The sequence below is a fragment of the Eurosta solidaginis genome, chromosome 2 (genome assembly GCF_040869045.1).
Source record: "Eurosta solidaginis isolate ZX-2024a chromosome 2, ASM4086904v1, whole genome shotgun sequence".
NCBI lineage: Eukaryota > Metazoa > Arthropoda > Insecta > Diptera > Tephritidae > Eurosta > Eurosta solidaginis.
Window position 1 is genome coordinate 157,136,108 of NC_090320.1, and position 19,365 is coordinate 157,155,472.

A 19,365-nucleotide genomic window follows, 5' to 3' on the forward strand; every position below is an offset into this window, starting at 1 on the left:
ATCCCGTATTAGTCGCGAAAAAGTCCCGAAATGACCCCGACGGGATCCCGGACGGATCCCGAAAACCATCCAGAAATGATTCCGGATGAGCCCCAAAATGATCCCGAAAAAGTCCCCAAATGACCCCGACGAGATCCCGGACGGATCCCGAAAACCATCCAGAAATGATGCCGGAAGAGCCCCCAAATGATCCCGAAAAAGTCCCCAAATGACCCCGACGATATCCCGGACGGATCCCGAAAACCATCCAGAAATGATGCCGGAAGAGCCGCCAAATGATCCCGAAAAAGTCCCCATATGACCCCGACGAGATCCGCACGGATCCCGAAAAACATCCAGAAATGATGCCGGAAGGGTCCCCAAATGATCGCGAAATAGTCCCGAAATGATTCCGGAATAGTCCAGAAAATGTTCCAAAATAACCCCGACGGGATCCCGGACGGATCCCGTAAACTATACAGAAATGATCCCGGAAGGGTCCCAAAATGATCCCGAAATAGTCCCGAAAAAGTCCCGAAATTACCCCGGCGTAATCCCGGACCAATCCCGAAAACCATCCAGAAATGATCCCGGAAGGGTCTCGATATGACCCTTACGGGATTACAAATAAGGTGAAGCTAATTATAAAACCATGTTAATAAGGCAGCAGGCGCATTGGAGCGAATAAAAAGTTAGATAGAAACATACAGGTAAAGCTAATAAAAGCGTGCTAATAAAAACAATTGATGGAGGGCGGATGGCGGGAGTAGAGGAGAGGACCACTGATCGTTCCTCCAAAATTGTCTAGATCTCGTTCTGTATGTACCAGATACCAAAAACTATTGATTTAGGAGAAAATTTAGATTGAGTTATAACAATTTATGGATTTTACACCAGAGGGGGAGATAAAGGGGGGCGGGCGGAGGGTGTCACTGCTTACTTTGTAAGCCCTCGACATATTTGACCCTTTGAGTCTGTGATATTGGTGAAGGCCAGTATACGTAAAGTTATAATGTGTAAAAATTATGAAAAATAATTTCTCGAGGGGTCGTGGGACCCCCACCCCTCTTTCCATGACCTCGTCGTCCAATGACCTCGTCGGCATCCCGGACGGATCCCGAAAATTATCCAGAAATGATGCCGGAAAGGTTCCCAAATGATCCCCTAATAGTCCCGAAATTACCCTAATGGGATCCCGGACGGATCCCGAAAACCATCCAGAAATGATGCCGAAAGGGTTCCCAAATGATCCCGTATTAGTCGCGAAAAAGTCCCGAAATGACCCCGACGGGATCCCGGACGTATCCCGAAAACCATCCAGAAATGATGCCGAAAGGGTTCCCAAATGATCCCGTATTAGTCGCGAAAAAGTCCCGAAATGACCCCGACGGGATCTCGGACGGATCCCGAAAACCATCCAGAAATGATGTCGGATGAGCCCCAAAATGATCCCGAAAAAGTCCCCAAATGACCCCGACGAGATCCCGGACGGATCCCGAAAACCATCCAGAAATGATGCCGAAAGAGCCCCCAAATGATCCCGAAAAAGTCGCCAAATGACCCCGACGATATCCCGGACGGATCCCGAAAACCATCCAGAAATGATGCCGGAAGAGCCCCCAAATGATCCCGAAAAAGTCCCCATATGACCCCGACGACATCCCGCACGGATCCCGAAAACCATCCAGAAATGATGCCGGAAGGGTCCCCAAATGATCGCGAAATAGTCCCGAAATGATTCCGGAATAGTCCCGAAAATGTTCCAAAATAACCCCGACGGGATCCCGGACGGATCCCGTAAACTATACAGAAATGATCCCGGAAGGGTCCCAAAATGATCCCGAAATAGTCCCGAAAAAGTCCCGAAATTACCCCGGCGTAATCCCGGACCGATCCCGAAAACCATCCAGAAATGATCCCGGAAGGGTCTCGATATGACCCTTACGGGATTACAAATAAGGTGAAGCTAATTATAAAATCATGTTAATAAGGCAGCAGGCGCATTGGAGCCAATAAAAAGTTAGATAGAAACATACAGGTAAAGCTAATAAAAGCGTGCTAATAAAAACAATTGATGGAGGGCGGATGGCGGATGGCGGAAGTAGAGGAGAGGACCACTGATCGTTCCTCCAAAATTGTCTAGATCTCGTTCTGTATGTACCAGATACCAAAAACTATTGATTTAGAAGAAAATTTAGATTGAGTTATAACAATTTATGGATTTTACACCAGAGGGGGAGATAAAGGGGGGCGGGCGGAGGGTGTCACTGCTTACTTTGTAAGCCCTCGACTTATTTGACCCCTTGAGTCTGTGATATTGGTGAAGGCCAGTATACGTAAAGTTATAATGTGTAAAAATTATGAAAAATAATTTCTCGAAGGGGTCGTGGGACCCCTACCCCTCTTTCCATGTTCGAAAAAAATTTCGCTAGTAGACTACTGTCTGTGTCCCAAATTTCATCAAAATCCGTGTAGCCATTCTGGCGTGATTCAGTCGCAAAGACGAAAAAATATAATAATTAAATTATAACTGTTCCTAGGGGGCGGGGACCACGCCCTTTTGAAAAATATATAGCTAGTAGATCCTTCTAGACTATTGGCTATATGTGTGCAAAATTTCATCCAAATCGGTCCAGCCGTTCTTGCGTTATTGAGTCACAAAGACAAACGTCTGGACAAACATCCAAACATCCAAACATCCAAACATCCAAACTTTCCCATTTATAATATATATTAGATATATATATATATATATATAGTATATATATAGTATATATACTTTTTTTTTGCAATTTCAGCCCCATTTTAACAGCTAGAAGCTTCAAATTTCACCAAATGCTTACGTATATAGCACATATTGTTGTCTGAAAAAATCATTGAGATCGGTGGTATATATACATAGTGTATATCTCATACAACCGATTGTTCAGATAAGAAACTTTGCGCAATTTCTGCCTCGTTTTAACAGCTAGAAGCTTCAAATTTCACCAAATGCTTACGTATATAGCATATATTGTTGTCTGAAAAAATCATAGAGATCGGTTGTATATATATTATATACCCCATATAAACTGTTATTTTTGCCCCTTTTTTACGACTAGAAGCTTCAAAATTCATCAAATTTCATCAAATAGTTACGTTTATGTCATATATTTTTGAAATACGTGATTCGTAGTCAAAGTTTTTACATGCAGACCACAAAAAACCTGAAGCTTTGCATCCTCACATAAAGTACCTACCTATTTTTATACCTTTCATGAAAATGAAATGGTACATTAACTTCGTCACGAAACCCAAAATTGTAAGTCCTTAAAGGAAAATAGATAGACCCACCATTAATTATACCGAAATAATCAGGATGAAGAGCTGAGTTGATTTAGCCATGTCCGTCTGTCTGTTTGTATGAAAACTAGTCCCTAAATTTTTGAGATATCTTGATAAAATTTGGTGGGCGGGTGTATTTGGGTGTCCGATTAGACATTTGTCGGAACCGGCCGGATCGGACCACTATAGCATATATCCTCCATACAACCGATTTTTCAGAAAAAGAGGATTTTTGTCATATCTTCCTCAATTTAACAGATTGAAGCTTCAAACTTCACCATATACTTTCGTATATGATGAGATCGGTCGTATATATAGTCTATATCCCCCACAATCGATTGTTCAGATAAGAAACTTTTCGTAATTACTGCCCTATTTTAAGAGCTAGAGGCTTCAAATTTCAACGAATGCTTACGCATATAGCATATATTGTTGTCTGAAAAAATAATAAAGATCGGTGGTATATATAGTATTGTAACGAATTTGCTTGCAAATCCTCTTATTTGCCCTTTTGCTAGGTTCGTATCGCTAAACTGTTGAATAAATAACTCCAATATTGAATAATGGAAAAATGGCCTTTATTAAAATACTTCACAATAACACTCAAACTGTGCAACGAATAGCTTAATAACCAAACTGACAGCTTAAATGAAACTCTACTATTCAAAATAATACTCCTATAGCTCGCTAGATAGCGCTTAATCAAAACTGCTTGATAGCTCAAATCAAACTGATTTACAGCGCCTCTACATCTGTCGCCTTTTATACTCTTTGGTTTCCTCGTTCGCATTTTCTAGAATCTACTAGTATTGTCCATGAGCTCTCAAACTTTTCAGCTATAACTAAAATTGCACAATTTTATACATCTTCTAGGCGCTTCCAGAATCTACTAGTCCAGTAGCTCTCAAACTTCTCAGCTGTAACTACAATTGCACAATTGTATAGTTTTTCTCATTGCATACTTATAAGAGTATCTCAGATATATGCATGTGTTAGTGCATTGACTCTCCGCTGCTCGTATACGTACATGGTACATATATGTAGACGCAGTTATTGTTTCGTTTATGTAGATACATAATGATTGAATTATTGATGTGCATTCACGTCACTGCTTAGCATCGGCTTAGAGACGGCAGCACTCCTTAGTTTTGCTAATATTCGTGACAGTATATATGGTGGTATATATAGTATATATATATATTTTCGCAATTTCAGCCCCATTTTAACAGCCAGAAGCTTCAAATTTCACCGAATGCTTACGTAAATAACATATATTGTTGTCTGAAAAAATCATAGAGATCGGTTGTAGATATGGTATATATCTCATACAACCGAATGTTCAGATAAGAAACGTTTCGCAATTTCTACCCCATTTTAACAGCTATAAGCTTCAAATTTCACCGATTGCTTACGTATATAGTATATATTGTTGTGTAAAAAAATCATAGAGATCGGTGATATATATAATGTATATATGATGGTATATATAGTATATATATATAGTATATATTTTTTTTTTTGCAATTTCAGCCCCATTTTAACAGCTAGAAGCTTCAAATTTCACCAAATGCTTACGTGTGTAGCATATATTGATGTCTGAAAAAATCATTGCGATCGGTGGTATACATAGTATATATCTCATACAACCGATTATTCAGATAAGAAACTTTGCTTAATTTCTGCCCCGTTTTAACAGCTAGAAGCTTCAAATTTCACCAAATGCTTACGTATATAGCATATATTGTTGTCTCAAAAAATCATAGAGATCGGTGGTATATATATTATATACCCCATATAAACTTTCATTTTTGCCCCTTTTTTACGGCTAGAAGCATCAAAATTCATTAAATTTCATCAAATAGTTACGTTTACGTCATATATTTTTGAAATACGTTATTCGTAGTCATAGTTTTTACATGCAGACCACAAAAAACGTGAAGCTTTGGATCTTCACACAAAGTACCTACCTATTTTTTATTTTATATTTATCTCAAAAATCGTTTAGATATGTTCAAATTTCACCAAATGCTTACGTTATTGCATATATTGTTGTCCGAAAAAATCATAGAGACCGGTGGTATATATAGTATATATCTCATACAACCGATTGTTCATATAAGAAACTTTGCGCAATTTCTGCCCCATTTAACAGCTAGAAGCTTCAAATTTCACCAAATGCTTACGTATATAGCATATATTGTTGTCTCAAAAAGTCATTTGAAATCGGTGGTATATCTAGTATATATCTCATACAACCGATTGTTCAAATAAAAAACTTTGCGCAATTTCTGCCCGTTTTAACAGCTAGAAGCTTCAAATTTCACCAAATGCTTACGTATATAGCATATATTGTTGTCTGAAAAAATCATAGAGATCGGTGGTATATATATCATACACCCCATATAAACTGTCATTTTAGCCCCTTTTTTACGGCCAGAAGCTTCAAAATTCATCAAATTTCATCAAATAGTTACGTTTTCGTCATATATTGTTGAAATATGTGATTCGTAGTCATAGTTTTTACACGCAGACCACAAAAAACCTGAAATTTGCATCCTCACACAAAGTACCTACCTATTTTTTATTTTATATTTATCTTAAAAATCGTTTAGGTATGTACATCTGTTCACTATATATTTCTTATCTTATAAATCCGATTATTTGGAGATTACGAACGGCACAGCCGGATACAGTTCCGTCCTTACTTGTTTATTATTGAAATATCCGCTCCCGTATCGATTAGGAGGGTTGATATGGAATCATTCAGAGTTGTTCTGGAAGATATGTAGCTATTAAGATGTAAATTGAAAATGTATAATTTTTCATTTATTGAGGTGGAGTTTGTTGGTTTTCCTGTTGTGTAACATTTCGGACATTTCTGGTGGTATTGCGGGTATTTCCCCGCGATCCGAAATTTCGACCAGGTCTTTGGTTATTTTGTCTATTATTATTATTATTGTTATTATTGTTATAGGTATTGAAAGAACATCTATAATTTCCTCTATAATTATTGTTTTGGTAACTCCTGCGGAAGTTACTTCGGAACTGATTTTGTTGGCGAATATGTAATATTGAATTTGGATTTCCAGTTACCTGTGTGCAACTGTTAATGAATTTTAATAGCTTCGTTCATTGTTGTGAACGTTCCAGCTTGCGTAATGGTTTTTACCTTTTCGTTGCAGTTGTTTTTACACATAGCTTTCACAGCTGATTGTGTAGCATACTTGGTTGCTAACTCTGGTGCTAGTCCGTCAGTTATGTAAGCGCCTTCCAACGATTTTGTGAGTCTTTCAATTTCCGCAGTGTATTGGTTTGCCGTTTTATTACGTTGCTGGATGTTCAGGAGTTTTGCTGTCAAAACTTCAAATGATTCACCTTTAATTGCTGTTTTTAATTTTTGTTTTATTGCTTCAATTGGGCTTTCAGTGCTTAATAGGTTTCTGGCTGTTCCTTTCAGCTTGGTTTTTATCATCGAAACAGCTATAGCTTCATGGGTATCCTTAAGTTGTTCTAGGATATCCAAAGCATCTACGAAGCTATTCAAGTTCTCAGCTTTACCATCGAATTCTGGCAGAACTGACGAAGCAGTCTTTAAAAATTCGACTATTGTTTGTGGCACTTTGTCGCTTTCGGTCGTTTTCGATTTTTATCAGTAATTTCAATTTTTGGGGCCTCCCCTAAATTGGGTTGAGTCTCTAGCAATAGTGCAGCAAAATCTATTTCTATTTCCTTTTCAAATGATGTTGGGACCAATGTCTCAACGTTATATCTACTTAATGAGGATACATTTATCCCTGACACTGGAAAAAATTTGTTGTGCTTTTATCTGATGTTTAGCTGTTAAATTGCTATATACCCTTTGTATGATTTTTTCTATATTGTTTAATGACTGTAATATTGTCGTGAGGTGTTTCAACGCAGTAAATCTTAGTATGGTTGTATTTTTGTTGATACACTTATAAGACTTTTCCGCCAAGGTCTTCTCTTCCACAAGCTTGTTCAGAATGGTTTCCCATTTCTCCATTGGGGTATATATTTGTCCCTTAGAATTAGACTTCGTCTAGACCCTCTGCTCGGCTCATGTATCTTTTCTTTAAGAATTTATTGTGAGCTGAGTATAATTTGAGAAACAAATTGAGGCAATTGCAAATTGTTAATATTATCAACAAGATTTCGATAAATTCTAATGCTTCACTATGGTCAACGACCTGAATGGAATTAATTACGTTTGAAATGGGTTCTTCTACTTTGGATTGTTTACCTCCCATTTCGAAATAATAATTGCAAAAATGTTCTTATATTTATTTATTTATTATTCGGTACGTCCCATAAATTTAACTTCGTACCTCCACCTTTCTTCACCTGTGGTTAGTCCGCTTATTAATATATATTAATATATTAATATAATATATGCATACATCTATAAGAATAAACATCTTATTTCTTTTTCAGAAAATAATAAATGCGAAAACTGTATAGATTCCAAAATGCTTCGCGAGGAAATACAAGAACTTAGAGGTAATTTGATAACGATCATTTAACATTATATTATTATGCCTCTTTTTCACACGCATATGCGTTTTCGCTTAAATTTTGTATGAAAAGATAAGCGCACAAATTTAATTTTCCATGGAAATGCATAAAAAAAAATAGGCATAATAATCACATAGGTATATATGTGTCTAAATATTCTAAACTATGAAAATTTGTATTCATTTAGGCGTTGTAGAAACTCAAAACAAAATTATTATGCAGACGTTGGCAGAACACATCATATTACTAAAGCAAATTATATACCAAGATTCAATTTCGGACGATATGCTGAAATCTTTTCCTTTGAAGTCATTAGACGAGTTGAAGGAAATAGATGAAAAAATATGCCAAGATAACAAAGCAGTTTATGTAAGTTATACATGTATCTGCATAACCATTGTATGTACATATGTATGTAACTTTGCCTGTACAAATGTATGCAGAGCAGTAGTATTGTTGTTAACTATTCGAATAATTCAAGGTTCGATTCGAGCTCAAGGCCAGAACAATAACTTTTTTCTAATGATAATTATTGTTATTTTTTAATTTTTCTAAATTTGAAAAATTGTATTTTCGAAGGGTGCTAAGCCGTCATCATCAGTACGCGTTCTACTTACTATTGTCATATTGTTCGAATTTTTTATAACTGTCGAATAAAAAAAAATTTTTTGAATAGTCCCACCCTTTTGTTTACATAATAAATTTGTCTCATGTCTTTGGCAGATCAAAGCGCTAAAAACGCTACTGAAGGGGAAATTGACAAAAAAAATAGATAACGTATTCAGCACCGAAGTCATCATCGCCATTAACATAGATGGAATCCACGGAAAGCAAGGACTAAAGCAATATCGGCAGTTCTTCGATACTTTATTAGGTAACGTAATTTTTATTTACATATTAACCTTAATAATTAACAATAATGTTTTTTTCATACAGCTGCAATTGATAGTCCGGATCCAACTACTGAACTCCGGCGTGCGTTTGCTGTAACAAAAAAAAGATACTTTCACAAAGTATCTATACGAAAAGCTGCGGAGAAAAAGCGTAACACCGAATTAACTTCGTAAACACTTTCTTTTATTCTAATTTTAGTTATTATCATACATATCGTTACCCTAATATAGAAAGGACCTAACACATATTTTATTGCTTTCAAATTTAATTCTAATTTCAAATTTAATTTAAAATACATTCCTATGGCTCATTCCATTCCGCGCAGGACATGATTTTTGATTTCGATGAAATTTTAATATGTTGTTCTTTGGTCAAAATAATGAAACACGGGCTTTTTTTGATTGCCTTAAAAAAATTTCTTTTCGGATTTATCAGCAATTGAATTCCATAAAATGCAATGGGTATATTATTCATCCATTTTTTCAACTGTCAATAACTTTGTCAAAAATTAACCGATTCTCTTGATTTTTTCTTTGAAATGTTCGTAATTATAGTTACTTTTATATAACTTTATAAACAATAGCATATAGTTTTAAAACAAATTTTTGTTTAGTATTTAGTAAAAATTTATGTCTTTTTTCAAAAATTAAGTTCTCAAAAAACGTTATCTTTTTTTGATTAAACTTTTTCTATATTGAGTGAACAGTTCATATTTTAACTTGGCTAAATATCCATTAGCCAAAGCTCGTTGTTTTCGAAATATGAATTTTTTAATATTAAACTTTTTTTCGCCATATATTGATGCAATACAAATCAGCATACAAGGCGACCAATGCCAAATGCTGAAAATTAATTAAAATATCACATTTATTATCACAGTTATTATTTTTTAGAATTACAGTGATTTTGTAACAGGGCATGGCAAAGGCTCTTGTGACAGTATTGGAGGCTTAGCGAAATATTTTAATATTAAAAAATTCATATTTCGAAAACAACAAGCTTTGGCTAAAGGATATTTAGCCAAGTTAAAATATAAACTGCTCACTCGATATAGAAAAAGCTTAAACAAAAAACAGTAACCGTTTTTTTGAAATATTAATTTTTGAAAAAAAGTCATAAATTTTTACTAAATACTAAAAAAATAATTTTTTTAACTATATACAATTGCTATAAATTTATACAAAATTAAAAGTAATAAGGAACATTTGAAAGAAAAAATCATGAGAATCGGTTAATTTTTGACAAAGTTATTGACAGTTGGAAAAATGAATGAATAATATACCCATTGCATTTTATGGAATTCAATTGCTGATAAATCCGAAAAGAAATTTTTTTAAGGCAATCAAAAAAAGCCCGTGTTTCATTATTTTGACCAAAGAACAGCATATTAAAATTTCATCGAAATCAAAAATCATGTCCTGCGCGGACCGGGTGTCTTGAAATGGAATGAGCCCTATCCATTTTCAATTATTACTACTGTTTGTCAAAAAATAAATACACAACAAATTTATTATTTAATGTTAGTAAGTAAATAGATTGGCTTTTTATTTTTACGTTACAAAAATATATATATATCTATTTTCAATTATTATTACGGTTAAACAAAACCTTAATACATTAAAAAAATTTATTTATTTATTTTTGTAAGTAAATATATTGAATTTTTATTTTTACGTTAATACATATACATATTTAGTTTTTATAAATATCAATGAAAATGAATTTAATAAATAAAATGTAAATTTTTATAAAAAAATTACTTTTTTAATAACGGGTTTACATCTGGTTTTTAGCACCTATTAATAAACTACCATCTTTCTAAATAGCTTATATGTAGTATCTAACACACTAGGTACTAGCTGGTTTAAAGGTGTGGGTTTAAATCTGATGTTTAGTAGATACTAAGAAGCTACCATCTTTCTGATAAGCTTATATATATTTTCAAACAAACTAACTACCAGCTGGTTTAAATGTAGTCAAAAAGTAGCCATTGGCTATTTTTTGGTTGAAAAGTAGTTAGTTAGTAGGTGGTTGGCATCTCATGCAGAGGTAACCATAACTGTCCGGATTCCGGCCATCGTCGAACAAAAATAGTTAGTCCGCGTATATGAAAATTTACAGTAAATATACAGCTCTAGTTGATTGGTAAGCAACTTAAAGTTACTTTTACGTTAGATACTTCTCCTGCAGGGTACATTTTCTAAAGTGGGTTTCCTAGGCATGTCAAACAGTTTCCACCATTTTTTAAGTGAGACTAATGACTTTTCAGTTTCTTTTAATTTCTTTAATGATATTATATCTTTCTTAAAATTCCTATTTTCCAATTCTAAATTATCAACAGTGCGGTTGATAGCCTCGTAGCCAAGGTCATTAGGCAATGCACTCTCCATTGAAAATGCTTACTTTATATTCCCTTGATTTTTCTTATTTCTGTCTTTAAACGAATTTTTTCCTCTGTGTTTGTGGATAAGTTAATTCTTTGGTACAAAGTTGCTATCGTTTTTCTAAGGTTGAATTTTTTACCTCCTTTCTTTCTTTTGATTTTATATGGTTTTGGAATCTTTGGTTACTCTATTTTATGTTGCTGATTTTTTTTTTTTTTTTTTTTAATGGACGTTGTGGCAGCGCGCTGCCCTCAAGTGGCCCAATGAAACCAGGCTAATCCTGTTCACGCGATCGATTTATATATATATATAATAACTTTTTATTTTTTATTTTTTTTATTTTGCCGGGTCTTTGATGGGCAGCGGTTTGTCAAGCGTCACGATCTGAGACTGCTCAGCTACAGAAGAAATTTCATCAGCCAAGCGTAATACTTAAAGAGAACAGAAGCAAACGTATTATACATTAATTTAGAGAGGTGAGAACAATCTTTTTTATAGAAAAAAGGGAGTCCGAGCTATCAAATGTGTTTGAGTGAGAGTTATAATCTTGGCATAAACGCCGAAAAGGTTCATTTTGTTCGAAATTCGTTCTACATTGTTTCAGCAGAAGAGGTTTGAAGTGTCTCGATGTCCGAGAGGGAACGCAAAAGTTCACTTCATTCAGAAGGAATGGGCTCGAAATTGATCCATTTAAAAGTTTTGTCATAAATATCACACCAAGCATTTCCCTTCGACTAGCAAGAGTTGGAAGATTGATAAGCTTTAATCGATTAGTATAAGGTGGAAGATTAGTTAAAGAGTCCCATTGGAAATTTCTTAAGGCAAATAGTAAAAATTGTTTTTGTATTGATTCGAGACTGTCTGCATGGACTTGATAACGCGGATTCCAAATTATCGAGCCGTATTCTAATATTGGCCTAACTAATGTTGTAAAAAGTGCTTTAGTTATGTAAGGGTCGTTAAATTCTTTTGACCACCGTTTAACAAATGCAAAAACACCTTTGCCTTTATTCACTGTAGCATTAATATGAAGATTGAAACTAAGTTTGGAATCCATCATGACTCCCAAGTCAATAAAATTATTTACAGTTTCTAGACTATAGTTGTTAATTGTATATGAAGCTGGTGGCGAAACTCTCCGAGAAAAACACATGAATTTACATTTTTTGAGATTGAGCGGCATATAATTTACATTGCACCAGGTAACCAAGTGATTTAAATCCATTTGAAGCAAGGAATGTTCCTCAACCGAGGCACATGATTTGAAAAGTTTTACATCGTCTGCGTACATCAAGATTTTTGAGTATTTAATTGTACCAGATATATCGTTTATGAACAACAAGAACAGAATCGGACCAAGATGGCTGCCCTGAGGAACACCAGAAGAAACATTGATGACCCCAGAAAGTGTATTTTTAAAGATTACTTTTTGCGTACGATAACCAAGATACGAAGAAATCCAACATATAAGACGGGGTTGAAAACCGAGTTGACTGAGCTTATGAATAAGTAATGGGTGTGATACTTTGTCGAAAGCTTTACTGAAATCGGTGTAAATTACATCAGTGTGAAGGCCTTTTCTAAATCCATTATAAACGTGGGTGGTAAATTCTAGTAAATTGGTGATAGGTGATTTGCCCTTACAGAACCCATGCTGCGAGCTTGCAATTATGGGGGAAATAGGGAATGTTAGGTGGTGGGTAACAATAGCCTCAAATAACTTTGGGATAGCGGATAACTTTGCTATGCCCCGGTAGTTTTCTATTGAAGACCTGCTTCCATTTTTATGAAGCGGAATAAGAAAAGATTCCTTCCATATTGTTGGGAAAACGCCATAAATTAAAGATAAATTAAATAAATCTGTTAGCGGCTGATAGATGTTTGCGGCACATTTTTTAAGAAAGTGTGTCGGGATCCTGTCGGGGCCGTATGAATATGATACTTTTAAAGTTTTTAAATAAGATAATACATCTTCTGAAGATATAAATGGAGCTCTGATTGAATAACATGAATCAATATGGTATGGGTATTCATTAGGTGGAACGTTGGTCTCAATAGAGTAATTTGATTTGAAAAATTCCGCAAAGAAGTCGGCGATCTCTTGATCATCGCTGGAAATATTATCTTGGAATTTCATGGATGATGGAAACCCTTTCACCCTGCGTTTAGAGTTTACGAATCCGTAAAATGCCTTCGGGTTGCAAGTTATATTTCTTTTCATTTTACAAAGATAAGCTTTGTAACACTTTTTGTTCAATTGAAAATACTTGCAGCGTAGAATCGAGTACTGTAAGTAATGGTTATGTAAACCCGTCTTTTTGAACAACTTGAAAGATCGAGACTTTTTATTCTTTAAAATTTTCAGCTCTTTAGTGAACCATACTTGGCTTGTATCGGAATGTACACAAATCCGCTTAGGTACGTATTTTTCAAAAAGACAGTAAATGGTATTGTAAAAGTGAGAAACGCTTTGCTCCACATCAGCATTAAATGTTGGCCACACTATTCGAGATAGATCACGATTTAATTTTTTAAAATTGGCCTTCGCAAAGTCGAAGCGATAACTGGAGTCGTATCGTTTATTTCCGCTGTTACAAGCATAATTTACAACTTCGTAAATTATTTTGAGGGAAGGGTGGTAAGCATCTTCAGGTTCAATAATGGGTTCGCATCGACTAATGGAATATTTAGATTCATCATCCACAAAGGCTAAATCCAACACTCTTCCGAATTTATTCGATTGGATGTTGATTTGTTGAAGGCACAGCTCAGACATTCCGTCTAGAAATTCATTGTTGGAAGACTTTGACGAAACTGGTACGATATTAAAGTCAGAGATGCACCATGATATGTGTGGCATATTGAAGTCACCCAAGACAATAATGGAATCGGAAGGCTTTAGCATCGAATTAACAGTTCTTAGCAAGGAAATGTGATTCATATAAACGGACAGTTCAGAAGATGGCGGGATATAACAGATGGGCAAATAAATGTGGATATTTGCTAGTTGTGTGCGTATGCACAAGAACTCAGTTGTATCGGTGGCGGTTACGCAAATCTCTTCAGATGGTATTGAAGAGTGTACAGCAAGCAGAACCCCACCTCCAACCCTACGCCTATATTCTTCTTTGGTAATTGCCTTAGGGCCCTGTTTAGTTATTTCTAATTTCTTCTTCCTAAATTAATTTTCTAAAACGCAAGAATATAGCGTCAAATTCTTTCTGACTATTTATATCATTCATTTAAAAAAAATTAGAGGGGAAAGGAAAAAAAGTTCTTAAATTTATTGGCAAAAAACTAATTTTTGCCGGTAAACTGGCAGCCGTAAGGCTGCCAAATGCTTCTATTATAATCTTACAAATACCTAGATAATAAATACATAATAAGATAAATAATACATAATCCCGGTCATCCTTCAACAAGTTGTATAGCGCACGTAGAATCTCCAACAAGTTGATAGTGCATATGGTTTTACTCCACGTTTATTCCACTTCGCTATGCGGTTTTGGTTGCAGTTAATGAAAATGCCATCCGTATTAAAGACCAAAAATATTTTTCCTTCTTTCCTTTGTCGTATTCATGAATTTTTAAAATTTGTCTTGCACCTTTGTTGTCACTGTCGCTGTGAACCGCCCATTTGCCTTGACTATACCATTCGCCGTTGCAAAGCTGATGCCTTAGACTCCTTTGCAGAAAGTAAACTTTTTCAAAAATATTTTGTATCTGAAGTCTGCCTATACTTCAAGCAGCAGACGAAGGAGACTGCCGTTTTAATTCAGCAGTGCGGCAGGATCGCCCTGTAGGTAAGGCGTATCCTGCTTGGTATAAAAATGAAATCAGTCCTGCTAAATATGTTTAGCAGACCCTTTTTAAACAGCAGTCTGTTTATTATTAAGCAGAGCGGGTAGGATGCCAATTTAATTCAGGCAGTATGGCAGGATCGCCATGTAATGATTGGGAAATAAAAATAAATTGAATTCGGTTGTAGTGCCAATTAAGCGGCACCAGATAGAATTGAGTTCTTTATTAAAAAGCTGTTTCTTATATAAAAAATTTCTATAAGCTAAAATACCTACTTACACTAATACTTTAAAACTAAGTGTACTACACACATATATATTCAGTTCCCTGGGAACTGCATTCTGAGCATAAATAAAATTAGCTGTGGAATCTGCAACGCAAGCATAAGTTAATCATGTTAATAATTTGTCTACAGGTAAAGGCTTTTGGCGAGCAAGCTTTAAATAGTAACATTCCAAGGTTCAAGTTACCAGATAGTGCACGGCGTAGTTACCGTGGCATGTAGAAAATATATGTTTGTACAAATGAATGAATAACTTAATGAGTGAATGCTACAGTTTGAATCAACGCTCATATACTATTCGCCCTATATATTGCATGTATATATTCGCCTCGGTAAGCGGTTACGATTTACTATTGCATCTTAAAATGTATTTGTATGTGGAAATTATCCCGTGCGTGCAACAAACGGGAATTTTTATTTCAACAAACCAGAAAAAAAATAAATAAATATTTAAATCAAAAATAATCAATTAGTTTTGATTATTTTTTATTTTTGATTACTTTTTATTATTTTTGATTATTTTTAATTTTTTTAATAATAGTAAAAAATGAAGATTTTTTTGATTATTTTTTTAATCAATTGGAAAGTAATCATTAAAAATAGAATATAATGGCAAGTAATCATTAAATGGCGTTTAACGCAAATAATCAATGGAACTGCTAATCATTATCATTAGTAATCATTATTTAAAAGGTATGGTTTTAATCAGCACAATTCAATTTTAAATGATAACGGTAGATTAATTGATTTAATTTTTTCTTCCAGTAACTTAAAATTATCTTGCGAGGAGTGTCTGCATCCAATTTTAAGTAACATCACAAAGCGATTTCAGTTGTGACCCAATTTTACAGTTTCGAAACTATAAAATCCAATGTTTTGGAGGAACGCGATTATTCGAAGGCGGGTTATGTACCGTTAAATAATTTTTAAAATCAATAGACTGGGCGTTTCTCAATGGCTTGAACGGCTCGACCGTTGCATATAATACTTTTCGAGAAAATTTAAATCTTGCCATAACTTACTATGCCCCTGTTAAAAGACTAATTACCCGAAATTAACCACCTTGGTTTTGTTCTAGGCTTTGTAATTTAAAGAATTTGAAAAATAAATCATTAAAAAGTTAAAAAAAAGTAATCTATAATTAACGCTTTTAAAAATCGAACGCAATTGTATGTTGTGTACACAGATTTCTCAAAGCATTTAATAAAGTCAGTCAATTTATACTTTTGAAAAAAAATGGAGTGTAATGGAGTAAGTGGCAAGCTACTTAACTTCTTTAAGAGCTTTCTTACAGAAAGAAAAACCCAAGTTAAAAATGGGAGCTGCATCATAAAGAACTATAATAGACGCTGTATCAAATATGCCTCAGGGTACCCACTATGGTCCACTCCTATTCTTATTATTTATAAATGACTTACCAAATTGCTTCAAATTCACTAACTGTCTGATATTCGCCGACGATATGAAGATTTTCTCAGTTGTACGTGAACACTCTGATAGTCTTAAAATGCAGCGCGATCTCGAAGCTCTTGAAAAATGGTGTTCTTTTAATCGCCTACAACTAAATATCAATAACTGCTATTTAGTACCGTTTTCTAGAATGCCTACGAGAGACATTACATTTGACTATGAGCTAAACAGTTGTAAAATATCTCGTTGTGAAGAAATGAAAGATTTGGGTGTTATCTTTGATTCAAAGCTCACATTATCGAAACATATACACTTTATGGAGTCTAAAGCCTATGCTATGCTAGGGTTCATAAGAGGAAACACCAAAGAGTTCAAGGATCCACTGATTTTAAATCGCTATATATTTCTCTAGTCAGGTGCCGCCTAGAATACTGTTCCGTAATTTGGAGTCCCTATGTTGTACACATTTATAAAATCGAACGCGTGCAAAATATATTTACAAAATTCGCATTATATAAGCTTCAGTGGCATAGTTTCCTCCCTTCTTATGATGAGAGGGGTAAGCTGCTAGGTCTGCAGTCCTTGCATGACACAAGGAAATATATCTCAATTATCTTTGTATATAATACTAGCAGACCCGACAGACGTTGTTCTGCTCTAAATTTGGTCAATCTCCATACATTTTAATAAGCTTTTTCCGTCTATATCTGCCCTCCCCCTCTTCACTTTTTCTTAATCCTTTTATTCACTCCTCCCTCCGTCTTTTTCGCTTCATCCATCTGTATTTTCGTCTCACTCTATCTCCTTTCCTCTTTTCTCATCTCTCAAGTTTTTTTCACTCTTCTTCACCCCTTATTGGCAGTCCCATTTTATTATTATATTTATTATTATATTTATTTTGTTCCAGTCGCATTCCGAGTCCTAGTCCAACTCCAAGTTTCAGCCCAAGTCCTAGTGTTAATCTTATTCCCAGCCCGTATCTTGTCCACTTCCCAGAAAAAAGAATCGTAAATACTAATATAGGCAAATTTATATACCAAATTTCAAGCAAATCGAATAGGACGTATGTAAATAGGTATGTGGGTATTATTAATTTATGTCTTTATTTCGGCTTCGCATGCATATTTATCAGTTTTGCCAGGTTGATGCGACTGAATCGAATATCACAATGAAAATTACTTTAAAGCTCTCAGCAACAGCTTACATTTGATATCCATATTACACACACATTCTAGGGGTATCCGGGTCCACGTTTTGGCCTATACCTTGAGACCCTAGTCACACAGGGGTATAAATTACTCTGTACTAAAGCGTACATCAACAGCTTCAATTTGATACCCATAATGTAACAACAAATCCTAGCGTTACCCTGGTCCACGTTTTGGCCTATATCTCGATACTCTAGTCACGAATAGGTATGAAAACTACCCTGTAAAAGCACTCATAAACAGCTTCAATTTGATACCCATAATGTAAAAACACATCCTAGTGTTATCCTGATCAACGTTTTCGCCTATATCTCGAGACCATAGTCACAAATAGGTATGAAAATTACCCTGTATTAAGCACTCATCAACAGCTTTCATTTGTTATCCATATTGTACAAAAAATTTCTAGACCTAGAAGGGTACGGTTAAATTGTAGGCGCTTATGTGTACCGATGAGTAAATTTTACTCACTTCAAAATTTTACGTTATTATCTGATTTATTTTGTGAAGTAGTAGTTTAAAATGAAAAAAATTGAAAGCCAGGATATAATATAAGAGTAATTTTTTATTAAAATATATAAAATATTTTTTCAACGCCAGGCTCATGTTTGTATAAGTTGCTAATCTTTTCCTTTGAAATCCTTCCCGTTAACTCCTTGTGTAGAGATAACATAAAATTAAGTCGGGATTCTGGCTTTTGCCCACGGCTACACATAATGTGCGCGTAAACGATGTATGCGTTTATTGCAGCTATGTTCATCATATTTTGGAAAAATGCTAGCGGCGACACAAAATGCTGCCAAACTTGATGGGTTTAGAGGGAATATACATCCTAAATGGACATTTGCCTCTAAATTCAACTAGTTGCTCATCAATGGTTATATAGCTTCCAGGTTTATAGTTCACTCTGCAATTGTTTAGAAGTTTTTCCCAGATAGAAGAAACTGGAGCTAGTTTGATAATTTCTCTTCTAGCAGTTCTTCTTTCTTTGTCATCGAATCTTAGACAATTTAGGATAAATTTGAACCTTCTCTCATGCATGGTTGCCTTGTACATTTCCCCACAGTAGGTAGTGTCAAACATCATATGTTGCCAAGTGATTGTCTTTGAGAGCAGCGGACAAGACTAACAAACCAAAAATGCTCCAAGTTCGTCCATTTCCAAATTGGACAAATGGAGATTTATCGTTATAGTTCTCCCTTTGAATGCTTATTTCTTTATTTGTATAAATCAAAATCTCTTCCTCTTATTGAGGATACCTGAGGATTTATCCCTGACACTGGAAAAAATTTGTTGTGCTTCCATCTGATGTTTAGCTGTTAAATTGCTATATACTCTTTGTATGATTTTTCCTATATTGTTTAATGACTGTAATATTGTCGTGAGGTGTTTCAACACAGTATATCTTAGTATGGTTGTATTTTTGTTGATACACTTATAAGACTTTTCCGCCAAGGTCTTCTCTTCCACAAGCTTGTTCAGAATGGTTTCCCATTTCTCCATTGGGGTATATATTTGTCCCTTAGAATTAGACTTTGTCTAGACCATC

General features: G+C 34.9%; 1 protein-coding gene across 1 annotated transcript in view; it reads left to right on the forward strand.

The window, feature by feature from the left end:
• Nucleotides 1–9,660, forward strand: part of LOC137242434 (uncharacterized) — a 105,893-nt gene extending 96,233 nt beyond the window's left edge. Inside the window, exons 2-5 of the mRNA XM_067769720.1 lie at nucleotides 7,756–7,821; nucleotides 8,024–8,205; nucleotides 8,560–8,710; nucleotides 8,773–9,660. Of these exons, the coding sequence (XP_067625821.1) occupies nucleotides 7,791–7,821; nucleotides 8,024–8,205; nucleotides 8,560–8,710; nucleotides 8,773–8,903 (495 nt within the window). The 5' untranslated portion in view covers nucleotides 7,756–7,790 and the 3' untranslated portion in view covers nucleotides 8,904–9,660. The remainder of the gene's footprint in view (nucleotides 1–7,755; nucleotides 7,822–8,023; nucleotides 8,206–8,559; nucleotides 8,711–8,772) is intronic.
• The last annotated feature ends 9,705 nt before the right edge of the window (nucleotides 9,661–19,365 follow it).